Source organism: Cyprinus carpio, chromosome B19, assembly GCF_018340385.1.
Source record: "Cyprinus carpio isolate SPL01 chromosome B19, ASM1834038v1, whole genome shotgun sequence".
NCBI lineage: Eukaryota > Metazoa > Chordata > Actinopteri > Cypriniformes > Cyprinidae > Cyprinus > Cyprinus carpio.
The window spans coordinates 23402697-23429385 of record NC_056615.1 but is presented as its reverse complement, the minus strand read 5'-3'; the positions used below and the strand labels follow the sequence as shown (position 1 = coordinate 23429385).

The following is a 26689-nucleotide window of genomic DNA, read 5'->3' as shown; positions in this document are numbered from 1 at the left end:
GCATAACCCAAGTGTGCTTGAGCTTGAGGTCACAAACTGACGGCCAGACATTCTCCTTCAGGATTTTCTGATAGAGTGCAGAATTCATTGTTCCATCAATTATGGCAAGTCATCCAGCAGCCCCAGACCATCACACTGCCACCACCATGTTTGACTGTTGGTATGATGTTCATTTTATGAAATGCTGTGTTGGTTTTACACCAAATCTAACGGGACACACACCTTCCAAAAAGTTAAACTTCTGTCTCATCAGTCCCCAGAAAATTTGTCCAAAAGGCTTGGGGTAAGCAAGATATTTTTTTGGCAAATGTGAGACGGGTCTTTGTGTTCTCTTTGGTCAGCCAACTCTCCCATGGATGCCCAGTCTCTTTCTTATTGTTGAATCATGAACACTGACTTTAATTGAGGCAAGTGAGGCCTGCAGTTCTTTAGATGTTGTTCTGGGTTCTTTCATGACCTCCTGGATGAGTCGTTGTTGCGCTCTTGGAGTAATTTTGGTAGGCCGGCCACTCCTGGGTAGGTTCACCACTGTTCCAAGTTTTCTCCATTTGTGAATAATGGCTCTGATCGTGGTTCGCTGGAGTCCCAAAGTCTTAAAAATGGCTTTATAACCCTTCCCAGACTGACACATGTCTACTATTTTGTTTCTCATCTGTAGGATAACTTTTTCCCTTAATAAATGAAATTATCATTTAAAAACGGCATTTTGTATTTACTTGCATTATCTTTGTGTAATATTACAATTTTTTTTTTTTTTTTTTTTTTTTTTTTTTTTTTTTTTTTTTTTTTTTTTTTTGATGACCTGAATCTTTTAACTTTGACAAATATGCAAAAAATAAAAAAAAACAGGAAGGGGCCAAAAAACATTTCACGGCACTGTACGTTTGGTGACTGGAGGGAATGAAAACCAAGGCTGTTGTTACAACATCAGCTACACACTGAATTTACATTCAAAAGATAATTTTCCAGCTAGGATTATTCAATGTTAAGTATCTACGCCATAAAGCTTTAAGGCTTGTGTAGGCCTCCAGCTGTTAGTTTCTTCTATTTGCTTGGTATACAATGTTCTTTCTGTACAGATTTTACATATATGTGTTCAGAATCATCGTCTGAATCTTCGATTTCTGTTTTATTCTTTGCGTCCAAAGACTGAACTTATTGAAAAAAATTCCAGAGCTCATTATGTCTCTGAAATGAAATGCAATTGACTGACGTTATGTGTAATCTGATTGGCTCTCCCACTCAACTCAAGGCATGATGTCTATTTGAAGTAGTTGAGCCCGGCCACCAGAAGGAACTTCTCCAGAAAGAGTTCAGAGTCGAGCACCGCGATGTGAGCTGCACGTCCGATCAGCGTGTTGGCCGTGTTGGGTAACGCGTGGAACACATTCTGTCTGATCAGACGACAATTTGGAGCACTCAGCAACGGCTGGAGTAAGTTATTGATCATCTCTGTATATACTGGACCTGTTAAAAAGAAAATATATAATAGATGTTTTGCTGATGCTTTTATTTTCTTTTTTTTTTCAAAGGAAAAAAAAAAATATATATATACTGCACATACATATTACAAAGAAATAAATAAATAGTTACTGTTAAAACTTTGGGGGAGTAAAATATTTTTCTTTCATATAAATGCTGTTTTTGATCGTTTCATTCAAAGATTCCTGAAAAAAAATTTCACCAAAATAAAATATTAACATAAAAATTGAAAATATTCAAATAATATAAATCCTAAAGATATGCATAGCAAAAAATATATTAAAAAAAATAAAATAAACTTTTGTTTATAAAATAACAAAAATAAGATTTTAAAATTAAGTTTAAATATTAAAATTAAATTATATTTTATCTCGAGAATATCTATCACAAAAATCAAATATTAAAATAACTATTTTTAACACTCACCAAAGAAAAAAAGAAAAAGAAAATGTTTCTTGTGCACCAAATTAGCATATTAGAATGATTTCTGAAGGATCATGTGACACTAAAATTTCAGATTTGCTATCACAGAAATAAATGACATTTTATAACATATCAAAATAGAAAACAGTTGTTTCCTTAATAACATTGTAATAATATTTAACAATATTACTGTCTTAAAAAGAAAACTCCTTTCAAAAATATAGATTTGATTAGTTTACCACGGACCAGGTTAATAAGTGAATTAGTATGTCAATACTTTGTAAACTGTATGTAACCTTTATCCTGGCACAATGCCTTGCCCCTAAACTTGCATTGTAAATGCATTGTAGATTTTTGCCTGTTATTAAATGAATCAACAGCATGCAAGGGTCTTGCATATCTTTCAGAGATTTGTTGTATAAACCTTGCAACCCCTGCAACTCTAGTTCTTTCCCAAAAGAGCATGAGAACTCATAAACATGACTTCATCTCCAAGCGGATTGATAAAAACCTGTGCTTGCAGACTCTTGGAAAGCCTACCAAGCTGATTGGAACTTGCCATGTTGAGAAAGCTCTTGCCATTTTTTGCCGTCTGCAGCTAGCTGTGCATTGACACCAACAGTCGGCATACTCATATCCCAAATAAGTCTCTATTTCAAGGCATCCATCATTGTTCTATGTGATTATAGTCAAGGTGTGCGTGTGTGTGTGTGACTGCTCAGAGTATGTATCCTTAGCTCTGTCTGTCACACTGACACTCACAGAGAGGCTGAATTCTCTAATCTGTCTCTCAAACTGAGAGAAAAATACCTGTCAAAGAGCCGCACGCCACTCTCTGAGGTGACAGTCTCATAAAATGAAGAATGCTCTCTTCCCCCTCGCTCTCTCTCTCTCTTTAACTTCCTATCACAGTTTTGTTTCATTTCATTCACACTGCTGGCAGAGCTATTGGAAAACGCTGCTAATGGAATATGCGTGAAGAAAACATCTCAGGTTTATTTGTATTTTAAATATTAAAACTAAGGAATAGTTTGATTCTAGAGCATTCCAGCTGGTTGTAAGGATGATGCTATGTGCTTCCTAAATTGCTCTGGTAAGTTCTGGGTTGGAACAGGAAGTTAACACACCTGTGGTTCTGTCTTTAAGCGCCGTCCGACACATCTCAATGCGGGCCGAGTGGAAGGGCACGTATCTGTCCTGCGGAGAGGCCACCAACACCACGTTCCTAAAGAACTGCAGACCTGGGCAAAGAGAGAAAGAAAACATGAGTATATATGTGTTTGTGTTTAATCTTGCTTATTTTTCAATGAATCCCTACCTGGTTTTTTGCTGAGCATGTAGAGGAAGGTCTGTCGCGGGTCGGTGTGGTCCCTGAATGTAAGCTGCAGTAGGGAACCAGACTTCTTGAGTTTTTGCATTAGCCACAAACCTGAAAAACAAGGATAGAAAGGCACACGGGTGTGGAATGAGATGAAGTTGGGGAAATGATGACAGAATCCCTGATCAACTCTACACCAACTTAATATACACTACTGTTCAAATGTTTGAGGTCAGTAAGAATTTTTATTGCTTTTAAAGAAATCTCTTGTGCTCACCAAAGCTGCATTTATTTGAGCCAAAGTATGGTAAAAAAAAAAAAATTGTAATATTATTACAATTTAAAATAACTATTTTTAAAATGTAATTTATTTTAGTGATGCAAAGCTGATTTTTTAGCATCATTACTCCAGTCTTCAGTGTCACATGATCCTTCAGAAATCATTCTGATAATAATTTCAAGATTCTCTGATGAATTGAAATTTCAAAAGAACATCATTTTATTTGATTTTTTGTAACATTATAAATGTCTTTACTGTCACTTTTGATCAATTTAATGCATCCTTGCTGAACACAAGCATTAATTTCTTAAAATAAAACCTGACTGACCCCAAACTTTTGAACAGTGTGTGTCTGGTGTGTGTACCTGTGCTGACCAGCGTGCTGTTATTATACAGTGTTCCCAGGTGGGGTCCAGACAGGGACAGGAAGGTGTGGAGTTTACAGAGGTAACAGCGAAATCTGGGTCGGGTCAGCACAGAGCGGATGATGATGTTCCCCAAAGAGTGTCCGATAAAACTGGGAAAAAGAGGCAAAAATAAGTCAGACAATAAGTTTTCAAAATGAGGATCCATTTCGATGGATTTTTTGATCTCTTTTCAGTGCAAGTCATTCTTACATTTTCTTAGGACCTACAGTTTTAATTAAGTCTGCCATGATCATTATGAAACCTTTAAACATTTGATTTTGAGAGGATAGAGACTTCAGAGAGAAACAAAGACTGTGAAGTATATTAAAAAAAAAATAATACTGAGTGTAAAATTAAGATTAAAAAGCTTTATGAACTATGAGACACATTGTTAGGTTTCCCAGTGTATTGTGTGAATATTTTTAGTTTTAATTAATTCTGAATGCCAAACACTACCTTTCTTTTACTCTTCTGCCATCTTGAGGTAATAATAAGTAAAACATTTGCAGTTCTAGTGGGATCAGTGGAGCCCTCCAGGAGCCATCACACTTCAGGTTCTGTATGCAACTATTTATTACTCACTCTAAAGCATATCTTTAATGTGAAGCTTTATAATTCATGCTACACTTGATATCTGGATCAAACATTTTGAGTGCAAACCTTGTCTACAACATACTATTTTGTAACAAGCTAAAGATCATAAATTTTGATAAATTGTTCATGAATATCCAGATGTAAAACTAATGAGGCTTATATAACATGATTAACTACTCTGAAGTGGTTGTGGCAGATGTGTCTATTGTCCAACCACAAGGGGGCGCACTCGTCTGCAAAATTTATTTTTGTGCACAGTGAATGAGATCACAGGGTTTTAAAAAGTCATGTAGCATCAGTGTTAACATGGTGTTTCACATGGACAAGTAAGACCTTGCTGGTTGATGTCGTAACCATACCATCTTGATTCAAAAGGCATGACATTTGAATGTCTACACACTGTTCAGACCCGTAGTTTGAGCTCTAAAGCAGTGCTGATATTGACTGTGGTTTGGCAGCACTGATATAATGTCAATATGATAAAAGTAAAAAGTTGTGACATTTTGCCAAGTATGGTAACCCATACTCAGAATTGGTGCTCTGCATTTAACCCATCCAAGTGCACACACACAGCAGTGAGAAGTGAACACACCGTGAACACACACCCGGAGCAGTGGGCAGCTATATCCAGTGGTCAGGGAGCAACTGGGGGTTCAGTGCCTTGCTCAAGGGCACTTCAGCCATGGGTATTGAGGGTGGAAGAGAGCACTGTTCATTCACTCCCCACCCACCTACAACTCCTGCCAGCACCGAGACTCAAATCTGCGACCTTTTGGTTACAAGTCTAATTCTCTAACCATTAGGCCACAGCTGCCCCGTGTTTTGTTGCTGTTAAATGAGTTAAAGTTCAGAACTGACTGATGTAGGTTAAGGTAGTGTGTATAAACCTGATCCGGTGGATGGTGAGGTTATACAGCTGGATGTGCTGAATTATCTCATCCAGAAGTCTGTCAGTCATGGTGTCAAAATCTGCAAATGTGTCCGTCTGCAGACAGAAGATGAGAATGTCAACAGAAAGCTGATCAAACTTGTACAAGGAACCATATGAAAGTTGTGATTGGTTGTTGAGGGGCATTGTAGCTTTCTGATTGGTTGTTGTGCACAGCTATGCTGTTAACTGGTCACATATTGAGAGTTGATTGTTGTTGTGTTGGCATGTTAAAATAAGTTTATAAATAATGAAAAAGTGTCAGTCTGAGCAGAGAAAAAATGTGGTGAAATATTAGAACATTTGATTTCATTTTATTCTCGCCATTCAATCAAGAATCCCTGGTTTGTGTGTTTGTTTTTTAAAACCATGAAAGGTTTCTCTTTATATTTATTTATCAGTTTCGTAGTTTCATATCTTACCCCTGACTTGCCATTGTGATTATGTCATAATGTCCTGGGTGTTCTGATTCGTTGAATGCAGTGCAACAAGTGTGCTAATTGGTTGGATGTTCTACCTGGTTGTGTTCTGACATGATGAAGTCCAGTCTAGATCCAGGCAGCCCGAGCTCTATAAACGTCTTAACCAACCGCAGATCTGCACTGTTACCTGGTAATAACAAACACAAAAAACTATTTATTAAAGATGCAGCTATTATTTTTATCTTACACGCTTTTATGAATCTTAATGTCTTAGAGATTAGAACATTTACCATCAAGTCCATGGACACACACCACAAGGTGTATCCCATCCTCAAACTCAGTGTCGTCTTCCTCAGGAGGGAAGTATGGGTGATCAGAGGCGAGGTAATGCAGGTAACTGTAGAGAGTGCCTCCGAACACCAGCTCCCTCAGAAAGGCTTCCTTTGCCTTATAGAAGCTTTAAGACATCAATGAAAAACTCAGATGATACGGAAAACAATGCATTCAAATAGTGTTTAAATAGTAAGACGGTGAACACTAAAAATTCGTCCTGCACCAGAGACATCTCCTTATGACTGGTGAGTAAATATACGATTAAAATAGAAATTGTGTTTGCTATTATCGGATTTTTTTTTTTTTTTTTTTACTGAAACACTTTCACACTAATTTTGCTGAACACTGGCAGATAGTTCTTTTGTGTGTTTGTTAAAACTTTGAGCATGAAACTTGGTTGAAATCACGGAAAAACTTACTTAATCATTCTCTCATTGATTTCCTGATCAGCACCGAAGAAAGAGTTTGAGGAGAGTATTCCAAAGGAGCCCAGGGGTTGATTGGTAATGGGGGACGTGGCCTGGCGCGTGGAGATTCCGCTAACCGATGGTGAATCACGTAGTACGGACGAGAAAGGCAGACATGTGGGCGCGCATGACACAGACAGGTTGACAACCTCCACCACCTTTTTATTCATGAATGCCAGACCTGTACTTGGCACTTTACTGGCTTTGCTCTGCCCATCTAGTACCTGCTGCTCTCTCTCATTGGATGGTAGCTTAATGAGATCAACGGACCGTTCTTTCTCATTTGCTGCAATTCCGTGACTGTTTTTATCACTGGTTGGTGAATCTGGGAGGTTCTCCATACTTACTTCCTCCAGTTCATTCAAATGAACATGACAGACACTGATGTCGTCGGGGTCCTTTTGATACATGTTTGATTCTAGTGCCCCCTTGTGTTCGCAGTATTCATTTTCACATCTACAAACCTCTGTGTTGTCATTCATTAGACCAGAATACTCGTCAAGTAATACATTTGTTTGACATTCCTCTGAGTTTTCAGCCATTTCCTCCATTGTGGCGTTTTCAACACCATTATGCGTCACGAATTGCTGGTATAGTAACATTTCTGGATTAGCAAAATTAAGATTTACTGTTTCCTGATTGGACAACTCATCCTTGTCGATCTCCTGATCGGTTGTTTCATTTCTGTCCTCCCTAGTAATGCCTTGAAGATTCTGCTTTACCTCATTGGCTTCTTCCTCACTCTGCCTCAGCTGATTGGCTGCACAAATATTCCTCTTCTCCTGATTGGTTGTTTCCTCTCTGTCCTCTCTATTAACACCTTGAAGATTCTGCTTCACCTCATTGGCTGCTTCATCACTCTGCCTTAGCTGATTGGCCACACAAACATAGCTCTGATTAGTTGTTTCCTCTCTGTCCTCTCTAGTAACATCTTGAAGATTCTGCTTCACCTCATTGGCTGCCTCATCACTCAGACTCAGCTGATTGGCCACGCAAATATTCTTCTTTTCCTGAATGGGTGTTTCACGATCCTCCTCGGTGTCATCAGGGCTGCTGATCTGTGGTGCAGAGGCAGATTTGGTCAAAGTATTGAGCTGTCTCTCCTCCTCCTCTTCGTATGGCAGGGAGCTTATGGAAGTCAAAGAGGCCTGTGTGGCGCTGGGCAGGCTGCCGTGACTTTCCGTCTGTAGGCCCTCCAAAGAGCTCTGATGCCCTGGCTGACGCCGTGCAAAGTTCTGCAAGACGTCACGACCCCCTGCGACAACTCCTCGACCCTCCAGGGTCCAGGCCACAGAGCTTGGCTCGCTCTCAATACCAGAGTCCGAGATCACGGAGGAGGAGCGGTTCATTAGCTTAGCTCCACCCAAGAACACACCTTTGGGTGGAGTTTCGGACAAGCGACGGTTCTGTTGTAGAATGTTATGAGAAGGAGACGTGGCTAAAGTCTCAGTTCCCATTGAGTCGGTGTTTAGTAAATTAGCTGGTTTTGTATTCTTGCTCCCATAATCCTTTGCAGGTAATTCAATGTATCTGTTATCTAATACCGATTGTGGATCGTCGATGCCAAGACTCCCAGTATTGCCTGGTGTTTCAAGATGGTTGTCATGGTTATGAGTGGGCAGGAACTCGAAGCTGTCAAGGCTGGTTACGTTGGGAAGTTCTGCATCATCTGTTGGAACAAGCAGCAATGATTGTCCGCTACTAAAATCAGTAATATTTGTTTGTTTTAGACCTGCATGATCAGATTCAGCAAAGTCAACTGCTTCTTTTTGGCATCTAGTATTCTCCAGTTTAATTGAATCTAATGCTTCATCGCTGTATACAGACCTACAGTCAACATCAAATCCTTCCTCCGTTTCATATTGGCATGTGGCCTTTTCAACAGAATCAGTTCCTGAATCTGAGATCGTGATACATCTGCTTCTATCAATATCGGTCTCACCCACATGACCAATCAGAGTCTCTGCTTGAGCTCCGGTCTCTTTATAGTCAGTGATGGAGTCCTCCTGCTGGCCAATCAGGGCCATGTATGTGGGCAAGTCCATGTAATCTTCACAGGGAGTTTCCTCAGGGGCTGTTGCTGGTGAATTGGTGTGCTGTGTTTCCTCAGCCGGACTGATGGTTTGGTCTTCCATCCTTGTTGGCTCAGGACATGGCTGAGAGTTTAAGACAGTCTGATTTTGCACATGGACATTGTAGTCTAGAACAGAGAAAGAGAAAAGTGCTCAGTTGTGTAAATTTATTTAAAAAAAAGTAAGGATATTTTAAAATGCAACCAAAGATACTTTAAAAGCATGTTTTGTTGATTAATTAGAATTAAATTTATTAATTAATTTGGTTTTAAATTCTTGTTAACTCATTCATTTTCGAGTTAACTCATTCACATTTTCATTCTTGTTCATGCATTCATTAGTTTGTTCATTTACTCTTGTTTCTTATTGATTTGTTAGTATATTGCATTTGTCTTTGTTCATATGCTCATTATTTCACTTATTCATTCATTTATTTGTTTGTCTGTTTATTTATTTGGTTCATGTGTTAATTCTTTAGTTCTTTTATTTCTTCAGATCTCATTTATTTGTTTATTCATTTGTTGTTCATTCATAATGCAGTTCAATGATTCAGTAGTTTTTAGTTCTAATTTTATTAGTTTGTTTATTTATTATTTTGTTCATTCATAAATTTGTTCATACTTTCAGTGATTTGTTTAAATCCTCTTTTTTCAATCATTCGTAAGTTTGGCCTTTCATTATTTTGTTTGTTCATTCATTCATTCATTCGTACAGTGATTTATACATTAATTCGCATACACATATATACAGTTCACTGATTCAATAGTTGTTTCTAAAACTTTTGTTTGTTCATTTGTAAGTTTGTTCTTTCTTTCAGTGATTTGTTTAAGCTCATTCATTTCTTTGTTTGTACAGATCATTCTTGTACAGCTCATTCTTTTGTTCATTCATTCATTCATTTGCTTTCTTTTAAACAGGGTTTCTGTTGGCTGTCACCTAAACAGGGTGTGTCCACGTATCTGTCCTCAAAGATGATTGGCAGGCTGCTCCAGTCTCCGTCGATGTCCAGACATTCCACAGGAAGTGGAGGCATTCGGAGCAGGTAATCAGAGCTGCGCATCTCTGTGGCCACCTGTGCATGTCTGTTGATACTGTCATCAGAGATACATAGCAGTTTCAGCAGTTTTTTAAAGGTTTATGAATAGTTTAAATTACAGTAGCTTTAATTAAGATATTTGAGGTTATTTCTCCATTTGCATGGACAGGTATAGTGCGTGTGTGTCTTAAGCCCGAGACACACTGCACGATTTTCTGCTGTCCCAGACAAAAGATTGGCATCGTGAAACAGTCGTGGTGATTTCTGTGATTGTGGCTCCTAATCCGTGGTCCTATGTCGTACGGTTCAAAGATGGCCGTTGTCACTGTCTTGCGACCAAAGATAGCCTATGATAATTTTCTGTCAGTGTCAGAAATTCAGCATGTTCATCGCACAGTGTGTTTGCAGTTACAACCCACATTTACTGACCAACCAGTAAAAATGCGACATGAAATCAACACAACATGGCGCTAAAACATAAAACTGCTTACCTCAAGCTCTTATTTCTTCCCCTTTTGCCGCTCCCAATTTTTTTCAGCACAGATAAAAACTACAACTGTCAAAGTGTGATTCACTATGCTCTTTTTGTTTACCACTAGCGCATGCTAATGACGTTTTATTCTTCTATAGAAACGGCGTCTTAGCCTACGAGTCAATAGGTGTCATCATCGTACAATCTACATCAAGGGTGTCAAACTCAGTTCCTAGAGGGCCAGTGCCCTGCAGTGTTTTATTCCAACCCTGCTCCAACACACATACCATGTAGTTTTCAAATAAGCCTTAAGGATTTGATTAGTTGGATCAGATGTGTTTAATTAGGGTTGGATCTAAACTCTGAAGGGCTCCGGCCCTCCAGGAATTGAGATTGACACCCCTGGTCTACATGCATGTCGTACCCAAATTTATTAGATCCATGTCGCACAGTGTTACCAACAATGATCTTATAGGATTGCTAAAATTGTGCAGTGTGTAGAAGGCTTAAAAGAAAAAGACAGAGGCTATACCAAAATAGTAACAACAACAACAACAAAAACTCACAGCTCCTCCTGAAATGTGAGTGAGGACTCTTTGGGATGTTCTGTGAAGAAATATGCTTCAGAAAATCTCCTGACCTGCATAAACACACACATTCAGTATGTACTTATATCAAACGACAACAGCTGTAAATCACAATGACACATTCTGTGTTGTTTTATTAATGTGTTTGTGTGTGTGTATATATACACACACACATGAGTATTTATGTTGTTGTTGTTTTTTTCAATCAGGGACACTTTTGACTTAGTATTTGAAAAGATTCACTTCTCATTTCCATTATAACCATTTCTTTCTTCCTATCTTTCTTTCTTTCTTTCTTTGCACATTTTGAATGCATTACAATCTTGCATGTTATATTTCTTTTTTAAGATCAGCCACAGCGAGCAGAAATATTTTATAAAGGAACCTCACGTACAAGAGAGAAATAAAACCACTCCAGTAATAAAAACTAAACTGAATTCATCTCTTCTTCGTCTTTTTCATCATTATAATAACTCACGAGTTCTGTAATTAAAAGCCGAGCTGTCCTGTGGGTGAAATTACTGTATGTATCAAAAGAGATGAGGTTTCTCCGTCTAATGCATCGCTCAACAGAATGCAGAGTTGTGAGGGATGCTGGGAAATTCAGGCTGTTTATGAGAAGCACAGTTTATTCCAGGCTTTATTGAACAATATTTTAAGTCACTCTGACTGGAAACTAATTCTCCTGTTGGTAATCAGGGAATCATGCCATTTTGTTGCTAGGATTATTAAATGAGCTGTTTATATTTGAGTTTGTATATTTCATAATGTAAAAATAAGCTGTCACGCTCAAAATTCACCCTGTACAGCACTGAATTTCAGGTTTAGCACCATTCATAGTAAGTTCTCATAACTTAAGGTTGGAAAAGAAAACCTATTGGTCATAAAATGCCTTTGTAACCTATTTTACTTCTAATGTGGCATATTTCTAAATGAAATATGATATTGAACAAGAAACACATTCACCCTGAGTGTGTGGTGCTCCTGGGCCAGATATGAGCGGATATGTGGATTAGGAACCATGGCTTCCAAAAACTGTGTCCAAAGAGCAGACAGCTGAGCACAGAGCTGCGTCAGATCTTTACTGATCTGTTCTACTACCTTCTCATGACCATCCTGCAACTACAGGGAGAGAGAGAATTAAAACATTCAATCTTATTTAGTCACAGAACAATACTTGGTGTTTAACCTACATCATATTAATTATGTTTTTACAGGAATTTGATAAGTCAAGTGTTTCATAAACCTGCAGTTCAACGGTGAGCTGGTTTAATGTTTCTTCAAGGGGGAGGTCTTCTGAAAACGAGAACATAAGTGACGTGACATTCAGCCAAGTATGGTGACCCATACTCAGAATTAGTGCTCTGCATTTAACCCATCCGAAGTGCACACACACAGAGCAGTGAACACACACACACACTGTGAAACACACACCCGGAGCAGTGGGCAGCCATTTTATGCTGCGGCGCCCGGGGAGCAGTTGGGGGTTCGATGCCTTGCTCAAGGGCACCTAAGTCGTGGTATTGAAGGTGGAGAGAGAACTGTACATGCACTCCCCCCACCCACAATTCCTGCCGGCCCGAGACTCGAACTCACAACCCTTCGATTGGGAGTCCGACTCTCTAACCATTAGGCCACGACTCCCCTCTAACTCTAAAGAGTTAGAGTCACAGACAAAAATATCATGGTAGTACTGTGTTTTTATGTCACTTTGTGTACTCTGTAAATACCATGGTAAATGAACACGATGATCATTCAGTACCACACAGTATAAGTATATACCTAAGTACCATGTAATAATCACTGTATTATTATTAACTTTTTTATATGACCTAAAATATTTACTTGAAACTGGAGATTTTGAATGAAATATTTCAATAATTGAATAACTCATTTGCATGTTCATGGTTCTTTGATGTTGGTTAATGGTCACATGACATGCAGGTAAACAAAAAATCTTCTTTTTTTCTTTTTTTTTTTACCATTTTCATTATTTTTGGTTACACTTTATTTTAAGGTGTCCTTGTTTCAGTGTAAATATACATTTAAATACTGAGTAATATTAATTAACTACTTACTATATTAGGGTTACTTACATGTAGTTATGCATAATTAATTGTTATTATAATATTAAGTTCATGTAGGGTGTAACAAGAACACCTTAAAATAAAGTGTTACCTTATTTTTATTAGTTTTTGATCTTAATATTAAAGTTTCATCTGCTCCTACTCAGTGTAGCTTTAAAGCTAATTCATACATAAAATTATTATTTACTCATATGTTGCTGTAAACTGTAAAATAAATGATTTAGCACATAATCTTGTGTACCGTGATTTAGTCAGGCTTTAAAAGCTTATCATTAAATGTAGTTTTTTTCCTGTGATGCAAAGCTGAATTTTCAGCCTTATTACTCCAGTCTTCAGTGTCACATGATTCTTCAGAAATCATTCTGAAATGCAGATTTGATGCTCAAGAAACTTATATACTCTATTTTAAAAACAGTTGTGCTGAATAGATAGTTAAAAGAAATGACTGAATGGCTTCAAAAGACAAAATACGTAAGTGCATGAGTTGTATTAACTACTTTTATGATGCTGATATAGTGTTTTTATGACGTTTGTTGGAGCTTGATAATTACTGATCACTGTGAACTTTTTCTGTGTCCCACCGAAGAACTGTGAACTTTTTCTGTGTCCCACCGAAGAAAGAAAACATTATGGGTTTTGAAGGATAGTGATGATGACAGGGAACCGTCTTCGAGAAAGCCACACACATTTGTTGTGAATGAGTTACATAAGAGTTTGTGATTATACCCATCTCTATCTGTTGCAGTTGAGGGATCTCCTTCATTAGCGCCGTGTAATAGGAGCGCAGAGCTCTGTGAGCCGCCAGCAACAGTTTACAGATACGCCGATGCCACATGTAAGCTCTCTGCAGACAGTTCTCTGACGGCACGTAAAAACTGCCCTGCAAACAAACACACATTCACACAGGACATACGAGTCGAGGTCAGATTTTACTGCATGTCACACGTATTTCTGCACATGCATAACCAGGTAGCTAAACACTGAACAAAGGTTTACCCATGTGGACTGACCCTCAACTTTAGTCACATAGCACCTGTTCTCATAAGTTCTAAGAGCTAAAAGCATAGGTTTCTCATGACAAGTAGAGAGGAAAAAAATATATCATATTTGTGTGATGTGGTTGTTATGAGCAGCAGCTGTATGTTTATGTATGGCTGAGCCTGGAGCTCAATAATTAGATGTAGATCAAACGCAGGGTAAAACTTTAAACACAGTCAGTTTCCCAGCAGTAAAATAGGAGAAGTGTGCATACGTGGCACTTGCTTATGGAAAGCAACACAAGAGACGTCCTGTAGACAGGAAGTGCACACATATACAGCTCTACAGAGAGGGAAAGACCCTCCCTGTTCAATTGATTTATAGCATTTTCAGCGATTTTCACACTTCTGGGTAAAAAAAATAATAATAATAATAATAATAAAAAATGCCCATTTTCTATTTTTCTATTTTCTAACATATATTTATTCCTGTGATGCAAAGCTGAATTTTTAATAATAATAATTTAATATGTTTATGGATACCATGATGCATTTTTTTTCTTTGAACATAAAGTTCAAAAGAACAGCATTTATTTGAAATGGAAATCTTTTGAAACATTGCAATTTTTTTTACTGTCACTTTTGATCACTTTAATGTGTCCTTGCTGGAATGAAAGTAAAACAAACAAACAAACAAAACCTTGAAATGTCGAGTCTATAAAGTGTCACTATAAAATAAAGTTTCATATAAAATAAAATATCAAATGTCTATTACCTTTTTACCTTTTCACACTGGCAGAAACAGGCTTCTATGAATCTAAAAACTCAATGCATGCTATTTATAAATGTACAGTTTTCTAGTTAACAGAAAACACAGGTGATGCTTTAAATGTTTAGAGCAAAGGCTCATATAATGCTGATGCAGGGGTGATTGTGAGTCTGCTGGGCCTCTAATATGTCTTTACTGCATACTTGTGTGTACTGTGTAATGTGTGTATGTTTGAGTGTAAAGAGAGTGTCTTTAAAGAATGCTGTCATTATATGTGTGAAGCTTTGTAATCTACATTCAGTTATTTTCTTTTGACTCAAACAGATGCGTACTGAATTCAGTCTCTCTCTCGCACACACACAAACATCTGCTCTGTGCTTTCTATTGACATTTCTCGCATTTTAGTACTTGTGACAGCTGGAAAACACAGAGTCAATGTTACACTCACATACATGCAACAAAGAGTTCACAGAGCCAAATTTAATGTAAGAAAAGATGTGCAAGGCAGAGTAAATGTGCCAGCTTGCATTGTGGGATAGTGTCATCTGTTTGTGGTCAGCATGTGCGTAAATAAATTCCTGCAAGTCTGTATGCTATATACAGTATAAGCTATACAATAGTTTGATAGAGAAGTAGTGATACCCAATTTTTGATCATTTGCTCTTATGAGTTGAATCTTTTCAGTGAATCATCTGATTCACAAAATCTATTTGTTTAGGAATCAGTTTGATCTGGTTCAACCCAGTGATACAGTTGCAGCAGTAAATGGTGAGAATGAGTGAATAACATTCTAAATTTACTTTTAAGTTGTTGTTCACTGAACTAAGTTTTAGTTCTTGGAAAGCTGTTGCATGATTCAGAAGTCTTGCAATATATATATGACTTTTATGATAGCCTACTGTTATGCTGTTTTTGCATAAATTTAGAAGTATCATAATAGATACAGATACATTTTGGGGTTAACTGTATGTTGCTTTTGTAAAAGAAAAAAAAAAAAAACATTAATTAAACACCTAATAAGCTTGAACATCTTATCTTTTGTCCCTGACTGAAAAGCACCACATTATGTACTTCGTTGTAAAGTAAGTGCTGAGAAGCACTTAAAGAAAGCAGAGAGATGGAGAGGTGCTTACTCCTCATGTCTGAGGCTGTTAAAGCTGGGCTCGTTACGATGATCAAACGCTGCCTCCCTCCAGTGGAACGCTGTATTTAATAAAGTGCCCTGCAGGGGGGGTGTAAACGTAGGACCCATACGGAGACCAGAAAACTCGTTACAATTTCCTGCCTAAATGGAAATCTCCACAGGCAGGAGAAACCTCTCAGTTCATCCAGTCAGGGAAAAAAATGGAGGGCTACTTTGTCCTCAGCAAATGGGCAGAAAGTCAAATTATCTATGCTGTTTAACTCTAAATCACTCTGGTTAAGTGTCTGTATTTCATTCAGGCCCAGTTGAAGCAGGTATTATCTGGAAATATTCCATGATGGCTCTGAATGAATACTGCACATTACATGCACTGCATACTGCCTGGTATTTTTGAAATAATTATAATAGAGTAACAGGTGAAACTGAATGCATTACTTGGCCATTAGTGTGCTAAGTTGTCATGAACTCTGTATGTTTAATGTAGCATCTGGTTATTTTTCAGAAATATAGCGGATATTCGTCATTTTTAAAACAATTATAAATAAATTAGATAAATATATAGACAGTAGATAGAAAATCTAACACGAAAAAAAACGTTTTGGTATTTGGAGCCATTATTATTTAACTGCACCACAAATAACTGTTATTATATGTGTGTCTATATAATATATATATATATATATATATATATATATATATATATAGAGAGAGAGAGAGAGAGAGAGAGAGAGAGTTAAGATATTACATTTATAATATTCTGCATTACATAAAAAATAAGAAGGTTAAGCATCTCACAGCGTGCCATGCATTTTGGCAAATCTAATTATTCATTGGGTTTTTATGCAAAATGAAAATATGCATACTGTATGTATACTTGCTTGAGGTGTACGAATTATGCTATTCAGAACAAAGAGGCCTCAATTTCAGGTTTTTTTTTTTTTTTTTTTTAAGGTTTCATCAAAATGTAATGACCATTCTCTGCAACAGGGTTTTTTTTTTTTTTTTGGACAGATACTGAAAGAGACTTGAACTATCTAAAAACCCTGAAGAGCACCATAGATCAGTTTCAATGCTGTCAGGTAAGATGCCAGATAGCAGGGTTGGATTTAATAGTTCAGTTTAGATCAGTACAGTCATTATAATTATGTGTATGTGCAAAATGAGTTGATCAGAGTTGATCAGGATAGATGTAAATGTTTACCTCTGTTGGCACAGGTTTGCAATATCCTGCCCCAAACATCAGATTCTCCACTGACATCGCAGAGGGCGGAGCTTCACTCTCTGGAGAGCCTTTACCCAGCCACGCCCCCTTTCCACTGCGCGCAAAACTACAGACAGACAAACGATAGACTGTAAGAACCTGTGGAGTGATCAATGGGTGCTGCTGTGATCAAGTGAATTAACATTAGGGATCTCGGTGGGACCCGCTAACAAGATTCTTTATTATCCAGTCATGCAAATTCATTTATATGCATATCTGTCTGAAAACAATGCCTGCCGGTCCTCATGGAAAACCCAAAGACACACAAATGCCTAATTAGTTAGTTTAAGTCAGTCTTGAGAATATTTGTCACCAATGAGGCTTCTGTTCTCAGAAATCCATTACACATGACAGCTGACAAACACACACACTTTGGATTTGACAGCTTTGCTTTCAGGAGGGTTCAGAGAAAGATCTAGCACTTTAAAAGATCAATTTTAAAGAACAGATCCATGGCAGTGAAAATACATCACATCCTGCCAATAACACCTCCTACGAACAGGAGGTACAGATCCAGCAAACAATACACAGTATTCAACATTCAACTAGAAAAGCTGGCCATTTTATGCGACCATGTTAACAAGCACATTATTGATTTGTAATTTAATTTAATTTCATTTAATTTCATTTCATAATTTAAAAATGTAATTTAATCGGAAAAATTAAAATTAAATTATACTTGCCTTACAAAATTAATGACATTTTCAAAATGTAATTTAAATACTATACTTTATTTATTTATTTGTTGAGTTACATAAAGTGTGAATGAAACCTGAAAACTGATTATTATTTGTTATTTTTTATTAATATTAAATGAAAACAAAATATGATGTATTAACTACTACTACTACTACTAATAACTATTATTATTAATATTATTTATTTTTATGTAATTTCATTTTGATAATTTCATCATTAGTTGTGTAAATATTATTTAGTTTACTTATTTTTCAATTAAATTAAATTAATTAAATTACAAAGCAACAAACCAAAAACAACAATAATAATACATTTCAAAAATGAACTTAAAATAAAATAAATACAAAATCAATTTTGAAGCCATGGAAAATGCCCTAAACTGCTGATTGGCTGAGAGCTGGTGGGGCGGAGTTTGTGTGATCACCTGATCAGCGGTTGGTGCAGTGCCACCAGGGAGGCATGGATAGAGACGGAGATAACGGACAGGTGGAAATAGTCAAACATGACGGGCAGGTGATGGTGTAGGCCTTGGTGTGGATGGAAGTGCAAACCCAACGTCCTGCTGCTAATCAGAGGCACTGAAGAGATATCCGCCAACCTAACACACAAACACATGACAATATCACACGTTATAGAAAGACACATTCACACTAGACCTTGCATTTAATTTTATTCATATGCATGTGAACAATGAAGACTGTCTCAAGTCTGCAAAAGTAACAACTATACTGAGATGTGGCAGCCAAAGAAAAAGACCTGAATAAAGAAAACACAGGAGAAGGAGAGAGAACATGAGGAGGACAGAGAAATGGACAGGAAGTGTAGCTAATGAGCTTGCCTCACTGCCATCCCTGCAGAGCTCAGGGGCCACAGGGGCCGACCCGTCGCTGCTGCTCTGAGCTCCGGGGCTCTGCTGCAGGTAAGAGGGGCAGGTATTTGCTCTCATTTGTGCTGCTTTGAAACAGGACTCGGTGTGTGTGAGTATTTTAAGCTGAGGGCCTTCAGTGCCTTTCCTCTTACTGATCTTGATTAATGCAAACACACTGTGCCTGCCTGAGGCTCTATCACACTCTCTCACTGCAGCTCCTTAAATACTGACAGGCAGAGAGAGATCATACAGATGACAGGAAGGAGGAAAAGAATGGTTGTACATAGTGTGTGTTAACGGCATATATGCTACATTGTTGTCACACAGCTTCGTTATGTTGCATGTTTTTCAGCGAGTTGTTTTCACCTGGATGTTTGGTATAACTTCATGACCTACTGAATGGAGAAAGTACTGAATGGAGTCTGCTGTGTGGAATACACAACTCAGTGTGTTTGATTTGCTCTTCTATTTTTCCTGTGATGGATGAACTAGAAGCAAAATCATTGATTTTTAACTGTGTTGACATTGTTGCGCCAGACTGCCAAATGCAAAGATATTATTCAATATTGGATGGAGTGCATGTTTGATATACTATTATCAAACAGAAAGCATGTTATTACTATTTTAAAAAATGTGGGCAATAAATATCATATACTGTAAAGTACTACAGAATGGAGAAGGCTAGTATTTCATTTTGGGAATATTATACGCTGCTGTTTAATAGTTTGGTGTCAGTAAGACTATTATTACTTATTTATTTTATTTTTTGAAATGTATAATTTGATTCAGCTAGGATGTAATATATTAATCAGATGTTGCAAAAATGACAAATAAAATGACAAATGACAAAAATAAAATGACAAAAAAAATGGTTTCCACAAAAATAATAAAGGTGCAGTAAGTGATTTCTTAGAAACACTGTTGAAAGTGGCACAGAGCACCAAAAAAACACTTATAGCCAATCACCAGTAAGGGGTGTGTCTGCTTGTGATGCCTGTATTGCACAGCATTTTCAAGATTTGGGGGTGGAGTTATCAAGATAGGGGTGTGAACACTTTGTATAGGGGCGTGTTTGTTTTGGTTATTTCAAATATCAACAGTGTTTCTCTTACTGCACCTTTAAGTGTAACCGTTCTCAGCATTACAGTACAAATTATAAGAAATGATTTTGAGCAGCAAATCAGAATATTAGAATGGTTTCTGAAGTATCATGTGACACCAAAGACAGGCATAACGATGTTACAAATTCCAACATAGGCTCATTGGAAATACGTTGGACATAAAATAAATACATTTCTGCAAAACTGAAAAAGAAAAAACAAACAAACAAAAATTTATGCGTAACTATAAATTCGTATCTATGCTTTTTAAATTTGTGATGTTTACTGGTGGAATTAAAACTCAACTTTTATTCCTTTTTACACAAAATATGATTTGCAGGTCCACAGTTTCGATTAATAAAGCCTAGTTTCATTTGTGTGGGTCTTTATAATCAGTAGGTTTGTTCAGTAGCGCACACAATTTGGAGTTCGACTTCAGAAGTGAAGAGCTTGGGTACGAATCCCATGAATCTATGGTTCCACGAAACAGTTCAAACCTGCATACAAATAAATTAAAATGGCACAGCTGCATCAACAAATTTGTTTTTATACCTTTTTTGCATTTGTTTACACTATCGGGTAGGTTTAGGGTTGGGTTTGGTGTAGGGATATTTCCAACACGATAGAGCATTAACTTTTAGCAATACTCGGATATTTGAATTATGAACCACTGCAAAACGTACCTCAAGCAACATCATAAAAACACAGCAATACGTGCCTATATCAATGCAACAAAAATGTGCCAGGGTCACGTATTGAAGCCGCGTTTAAGCACCACTCACTGGGCGTTTCACTTTGAACTTTGCCTCGAAACATGCAGTAAGGTACATAATAACGGTGTTGCTGAAATGTATTTCGAGGCATATGTTTCCAATGAGCCTGGGTTGAAAAATTCAGTATTGCATCACAGGAATGAATTACATTTTAAGATATATTAATATAGAAAGGTTTTTTTTTATTTTGTTGTTATTTTTTTTTTTTTTGTGTTTTTTTTCAGATAAATGTGACTTTGGTGAGCCAAAGAGCCTTGTTTTTTCCGACCCCAAACTTTTGAATTCAGTCAGTGTAATGTGGTCTGCAGCATTAAAAATCATATCGCTTCTTCATTTGTCACTCTGTACAGTACATGGAAGATCAAGTGGATTGCATTGTGGGATACAGTACTCAATGTTTAATATACAAGCAGAACTTAGGTAAAGAAGTAGGCCATTCCCTGCATACTGAAAGTGTACACACTATGCAGAGTATTCTAACCATATACTGCAAAACTTGCATGATAGTATGAGCCATTCTGAACACAAGCAGTGATGATGCAGAGGGAGAAAATGAATGGATACTCACTGCTGTTCACTGTCAGTGAAGTGCAGATCTAGTTTGAGCTGGATGTCCACCTCACTCACAGCTTCCTCCACCTGAGAGACACATCAACACACCCGTCATTCACAGCTAACTGCAGAACCTTGAAAAACAAAGCAGCGTTCCTGCAGCTCAAACAATAGAGCATGTGTTCATATTTTCCTCAAACGCTTTAGATAATCCATAAATGTATTGTAAGATAGAGTGAAGTGCAGGAAGACTCACATCAGTCTTTCATTAAACATAATAGCAGTGTACCATCAATCTACTAATCAATATTAGTTAATGAACTGTCAGCCAGTCAAATATTTTAATCAAACAGCATAATGTGGTTGACGGGGTGTTTGGGTGATTGCACTCTTTATGATCAGTGCGTTTTGACCGCTATATGGCTGGTTGTTTCTGGAATGTTTATGAAAAAAAAAAAAAAAAAAATATATATATATATATATATATATATATATATATATATATATATATATATATATATATATATATATATATATATATATATATATATATAAAATATAGCACACCTGTCCTGAGGTGTTTTATATAAACTGGTGCACTCCGCCGATCTTTGAAAACAAACAGGGCTGCTCCAATTATTGATATAAAGATTGATTAAACTCACTCTGGGGAAATGGAAAGCTATTTTTAGAAGTCTTATCTGACGGAGAGAGACAGAGAGGAGCGCGGGCACAGATAACTGCTTCAAGGTTAATAAGAAAGATAGCCATAGAAATCTGATAAGATCTCTCTCCACCCACAATTCCCTGCCCCTCCCTGCCACTCACATACTCATTTCACATATTTCATAACATCTAAAATGTACACCTTTTGAAAGGTGTAGCTTTCTTTTTGTTGCTGTTCTATAATATATTTTATCATACTGATAGTGGAATGCCATTTCTGTAAATAAATAGGACAATAACAAATGACAATTTCACAAATGCCTCTTGGTATTTGCATTTGTAAACAACTCACATGAACAAAAATTCCCATTTCATGTGTGGAAAAATTTAATACACCTTCAACATACTGTAACATATCATAGATTAGTGTAAAATCTTTAAATCAAATACACTACTGTTCATATTTATTTCAAATGTATTTATATTGCAAAATAAATATATACTTTATAATATTTATTATATAATATATACTTTTATTATATATTATATCTTTTATAAATATATCTTTTTGCAAAAGACTTCTGTTTCAAATAAAATAACTTTCTGTTCGTCAAAGAATCCTGAAAAACATGTATCGCAGTTTCCATAAAATATTTTCAACATTGATGATAAGAATACTGAAAAAAAAAATAAAAAAATTGCATTGCTGTTTCCAACAAAATATTAAGCAATTGCTTCCAACACTGATAATAATAAGAAATTTTCTTGAGCAGCAAATCATCATATTAGAATGATTTCTGAAGGATCATGTGACACTGAAGACTGGAGTAATGATGCTGAAAATTGAACTTTGCATCACAGAAATAAATTAAATTTTAAAATATATTCAAATATAAAACAGTTATTTTAAGTTATAATAATATTTCACAATTATTACTGTTTTACTGTATTTTTCATCAAATAAATGTGAGCTTCAGAGAATCTTAAACTGTAATGAATGTAAGTTTCAACCATATAATATATGTAATGTACCTATGCACCTTTTTATATAACTGCATTTTGACTGAATTATGTATAAATGTTCAAATTATTCAACCTCATACTCATATTTTCTTGGGGATTTGAACCTATAACCTTCTGGCTGCCATCCTGCTTCTGTAACTGCTAGATTTACATGTGTTTGAGTCTTCTGTTGTTGAGCAGCGGGACACTCACCCTCTCCCCGTCCAGCAGCAGGTGCACTCTAAAGTTCATGCGGTCCTCCAGGGTCACCTCTTCATTCCTGTACAGGATCTGAAAGATCCGACTGAACACGCCACCATCGTGAACTCCTGCGCTGCTGAAATTGCACTCGCCTACCCACAGCAAGACAGACAGACAGACAGATAGACAGACAGACAGACAGAGAAAGAAAGAAAAGGTTGATTATTTCTCTGTTGTGCACATCACAGTATCTCCAGAAAGAGATTCTCCACTGCGTGAACATCAAAGCCCATTCAGTGATGCTTCCCTGCATAAAGAGAGACGTAGATGTTTCATTCATATCCAGTCTGTTGTATTCAGGCGGTATTTTCTGACAGCGTTTTGGCTGGATTGTGATTTAAGGCTTTTAGAATTTGAGAGAAAGCAAAACATCAAATGAAAATACTAACGCTGTCAGAGAGCAGGGCCTGTAGGAATATTACTATTATATCTCAATTGAAGCTCCTAGATAGTGCCCTCACTCTTAGTTCAAGAACAAACTATAATGTTTTAGAAAACCACACACACACACACACACACACACACACACACACACACACACACACACACACACACACACACACACACACACACACACACACACACACAACGTCATTTATCATCACTGTATTATATTTAATTATGTAATGTTGTAGTGCAGTGTTTTTAAAATATTTTAATATAAACCAGACACAAAAAAACTTAGTGTGTTGTTTATTTTGGAGTGCAATGTTGTAAATATATTTTAGAAACAGCCCAAACCACAGTATATTGTTTATTTGTATTGTTGTTTCTTTAGTTAAGTAATGTTGCAGTGCAATGTTTTAAAAAGGTTTTAGAAACCACACAAAAACTACTTTCTTTATTTTTGTTTACATTTTTTTTAAGTTTGAATTTCAGTAAGTTATATCATAGTGCAATGTTTTTCAAATGTTTTAGAAGCCTCACAAAGAAAACAGTAGATTTATTGTTTTCTATTAAAGTTTACAGTAAAGTAGTCTCAAAAAATGAATGTAGCATTTTTTGTTATGAGAATCAGACCAAACCGTGTGTAGAAAATACACACGTATATATACTATATAATGATGATTATATAGTAAAAGTCCTCTGGTATTAGCCTACAATATATTTATATTCAAAATACAATCTGGACAGATTAAAATGTTTGTGGAACAATTTTGTCTACATTTTTAACCTTCAAGTTGGCAAATTGTTGCAGTATAATGTGACTGCATGTTATTTAGTAGCCTATAGTGTAAAGTTAAACTATATCAATGTGCAAATTTCAATGCGTGTGTATATTTATTTTTAGGATGTGAGTCCCCAGTCAATGTTTTCAACAGGGAGGTTGAAAACATTGAAGGTTATTTGACTAAATTTTTTCCATTTCTCCAGTTGAATTTTAACAGAAACTTCTGAGAAAAGTGTAAAGAGTCACAAGTGAGCAATGAGAGAGAATCGTGAATGTGTCCATCAAATCTAGCATCACTCGTGCCGTTTTTCACTATCCTGACACTAAAACAGGCACCGTCAAGGCCTGCAAGCATCAATTGTCGGCCACTGGCTCCATATCCAGCCAGAGAGAGACAGAGATCTGGTCTGTGACGGATGACAGCACCTCAGCGGGGTTTCTCTTCAGTGGAGAAGATGATAGCGCGTGTCAGAGAGGTGCTGAGCGGAACGGTGAGGGTCTTGCGTAAAGACAGACCCCCGCTGTGTCCGTCTCTCTCTGTTTGCTTCTTTCTGTCTGTCTCTCTCTTTCTATGTCTTTCTTCCTCTCTGCGTGTCACCAAAAACAGTTCTGCAGTGTACCTAAGCCCCAGAGACTCGGAGAGAGAGCCGCATAGTCTGATCTTGACAGAGGAGTCCTGGGGAGTGTGTGTGTGTGTGTGTGTGTGTGTGTGTGTGTGTGTGTGTGTGTGTGTGTGTGTGTGTGTGTGTGTGTGTGTGTGTGTGTGTGTGTGTGTGTGTGTGTGTGTGTGTGTGTGTGTGTGTATTTGATTGAGAGGAAGATTTAGAAACCCAGAAAAAAAGATGATGGATCGGGTCAGTGTGTTTCTGATGAACATCACTATTTCTAGCCATCTGACAGCAGTATGGAAATTTACACCACTGCACTGGAATGCAACATATTGGAAAATCTATAATATACCTTTTAAAGAGATAGTTCACCCAAAAATGAACATTTCAGTTAGTTGATGCACCTCATTTTTTCCAAAACAAGAAAAGATGTCTAGCTCTAAAATAATAAAACCTGTCTAGCTCTAAAATAATAAAATTACACAATAAAAATGATTACACAAAATAAAAAAAGTCTGGACTATTGGATTGATTGATTTCACAAGTTAAATCACTTTTGCTCCTCCCACAAAGCTATCATATGACTTCAGAACAATTGGAATATAGTGCATGAGTCATGAGTGACCAAGTATCAAGTATTCATGATGTATTATATATATATATATACATATATATATATATATATATATATATATATATATATATATATATATATATATATATATATATATATATATATATATATATTCACCCTTATATATGTATTTATATAGCCTCAAGATCGAGAAAAAAAAATTTTGATAAGTTATTCCTTTAAGGCAAATTTAGCATTTTGCATAATAGACTTGATTATGTGAGAACAATAGAAAAAACATTGAACCCCTATTTCCAGGTTAGGAAAAATTCTCCTACCAATGATAACAATGTTTTACATTTCAAGACGTTTCACAACAACACTTATAGGAATAAAAAAATAAACACATGTAGATAAATAAAAATAAATCGATTTAAAAGCAATAGGTGGCAAATGCTTACTTTGTAAATTGATAAAATTAATTTCTTCCAAAAATGTTCAGAGTTGTGAATTGCTGCTGTTATGTGTTTTACCCATATTTGAAGAATTTGACAAGTTTATTTAATTGCTTTATACAAACATTGAAATTTGCTTGGTCTCTATTTGATGGACTACTTTTATAGTATTTTGTGTCTTTTTGTTTCTTATGGTTCTCTATCATTCAAAAAGTCTTCTTTTGTGTTTCAGTGCTGAAAGAAAGTCTGGAACAATGTAACGGTAAGCTTATACAGTATATCTAGCTTTTCTAGTGTTCTAGTGCAGATAGTGATGCAACATTTGTCATAAGTATACTTGTTCTTTTGTATAAAAGTACCTTCTAAATGAATAAATGTAAAATAATTTGTATCATCTTAGGTATTTCACAGCTCTCCTTTTATCAGGCAAATGCTGATGGTGTTTGATGGACACAGTAATGGATAGTGGATCAGGACAGTGCGTTTCTGATGAACGACTGAACAGAAGGGACTGCAGTATGGTAATTCACAGCACTGCACTGCAATATCACATGTTGTACAGTCAGAATTAGCTCATATCTCCAGGACTTTATTATCATATGATGTCACATGTGACTCATTCTTTTTATATCTACAATATTATTCCTGCTGTTAACAGTAGAGATTTTAAGGGATACTCCACCCCACAATGAAACTTTTGTCATTAATCACTTACCCCCATGTCGTTCCAAACCTGTAAAAGCTTCGTTTGTCTTCAGAACACAATTTAAGATATTTTGGATGAAAACCGGGAGGCCTGTGACTGTCCCATAGACTGCCAAGTAAATAGCAGTGTCAAGATCCATAAGGGTATGAAAGTCGTCGTCAGAATACTTCATCTGCCATCAGACGTGCAATCTGG

General features: G+C 36.6%; 1 protein-coding gene across 4 annotated transcripts in view; it reads right to left on the bottom strand.

The window, feature by feature from the left end:
* Nucleotides 1-779: 779 nt before the first annotated feature.
* LOC109078897 (protein FAM135B-like) overlaps nt 780-26689 on the bottom strand; it is a 44740-nt gene continuing 18830 nt past the window's right edge. For 2 of the 4 annotated variants that reach the window (XM_042745102.1, XM_042745103.1), the window contains exons 4-20: nt 22933-23072; nt 21068-21138; nt 18183-18356; nt 17000-17126; nt 13635-13788; nt 12068-12117; nt 11788-11943; nt 10801-10874; nt 9663-9817; nt 6607-8854; nt 6145-6311; nt 5950-6041; nt 5392-5489; nt 3869-4020; nt 3224-3334; nt 3033-3146; nt 780-1467 (exon numbers count right to left, since the gene is read on the bottom strand). In XM_042745102.1, coding sequence (XP_042601036.1) covers nt 1262-1467; nt 3033-3146; nt 3224-3334; nt 3869-4020; nt 5392-5489; nt 5950-6041; nt 6145-6311; nt 6607-8854; nt 9663-9817; nt 10801-10874; nt 11788-11943; nt 12068-12117; nt 13635-13788; nt 17000-17126; nt 18183-18356; nt 21068-21138; nt 22933-23072 — 4289 coding nt within the window. In that variant the 3' untranslated portion in view covers nt 780-1261. The remainder of the gene's footprint in view (nt 1468-3032; nt 3147-3223; nt 3335-3868; nt 4021-5391; nt 5490-5949; nt 6042-6144; nt 6312-6606; nt 8855-9662; nt 9818-10800; nt 10875-11787; nt 11944-12067; nt 12118-13634; nt 13789-16999; nt 17127-18182; nt 18357-21067; nt 21139-22932; nt 23073-26689) is intronic. The other 2 variants (XM_042745105.1, XM_042745104.1) reach the window with 2 other exon arrangements.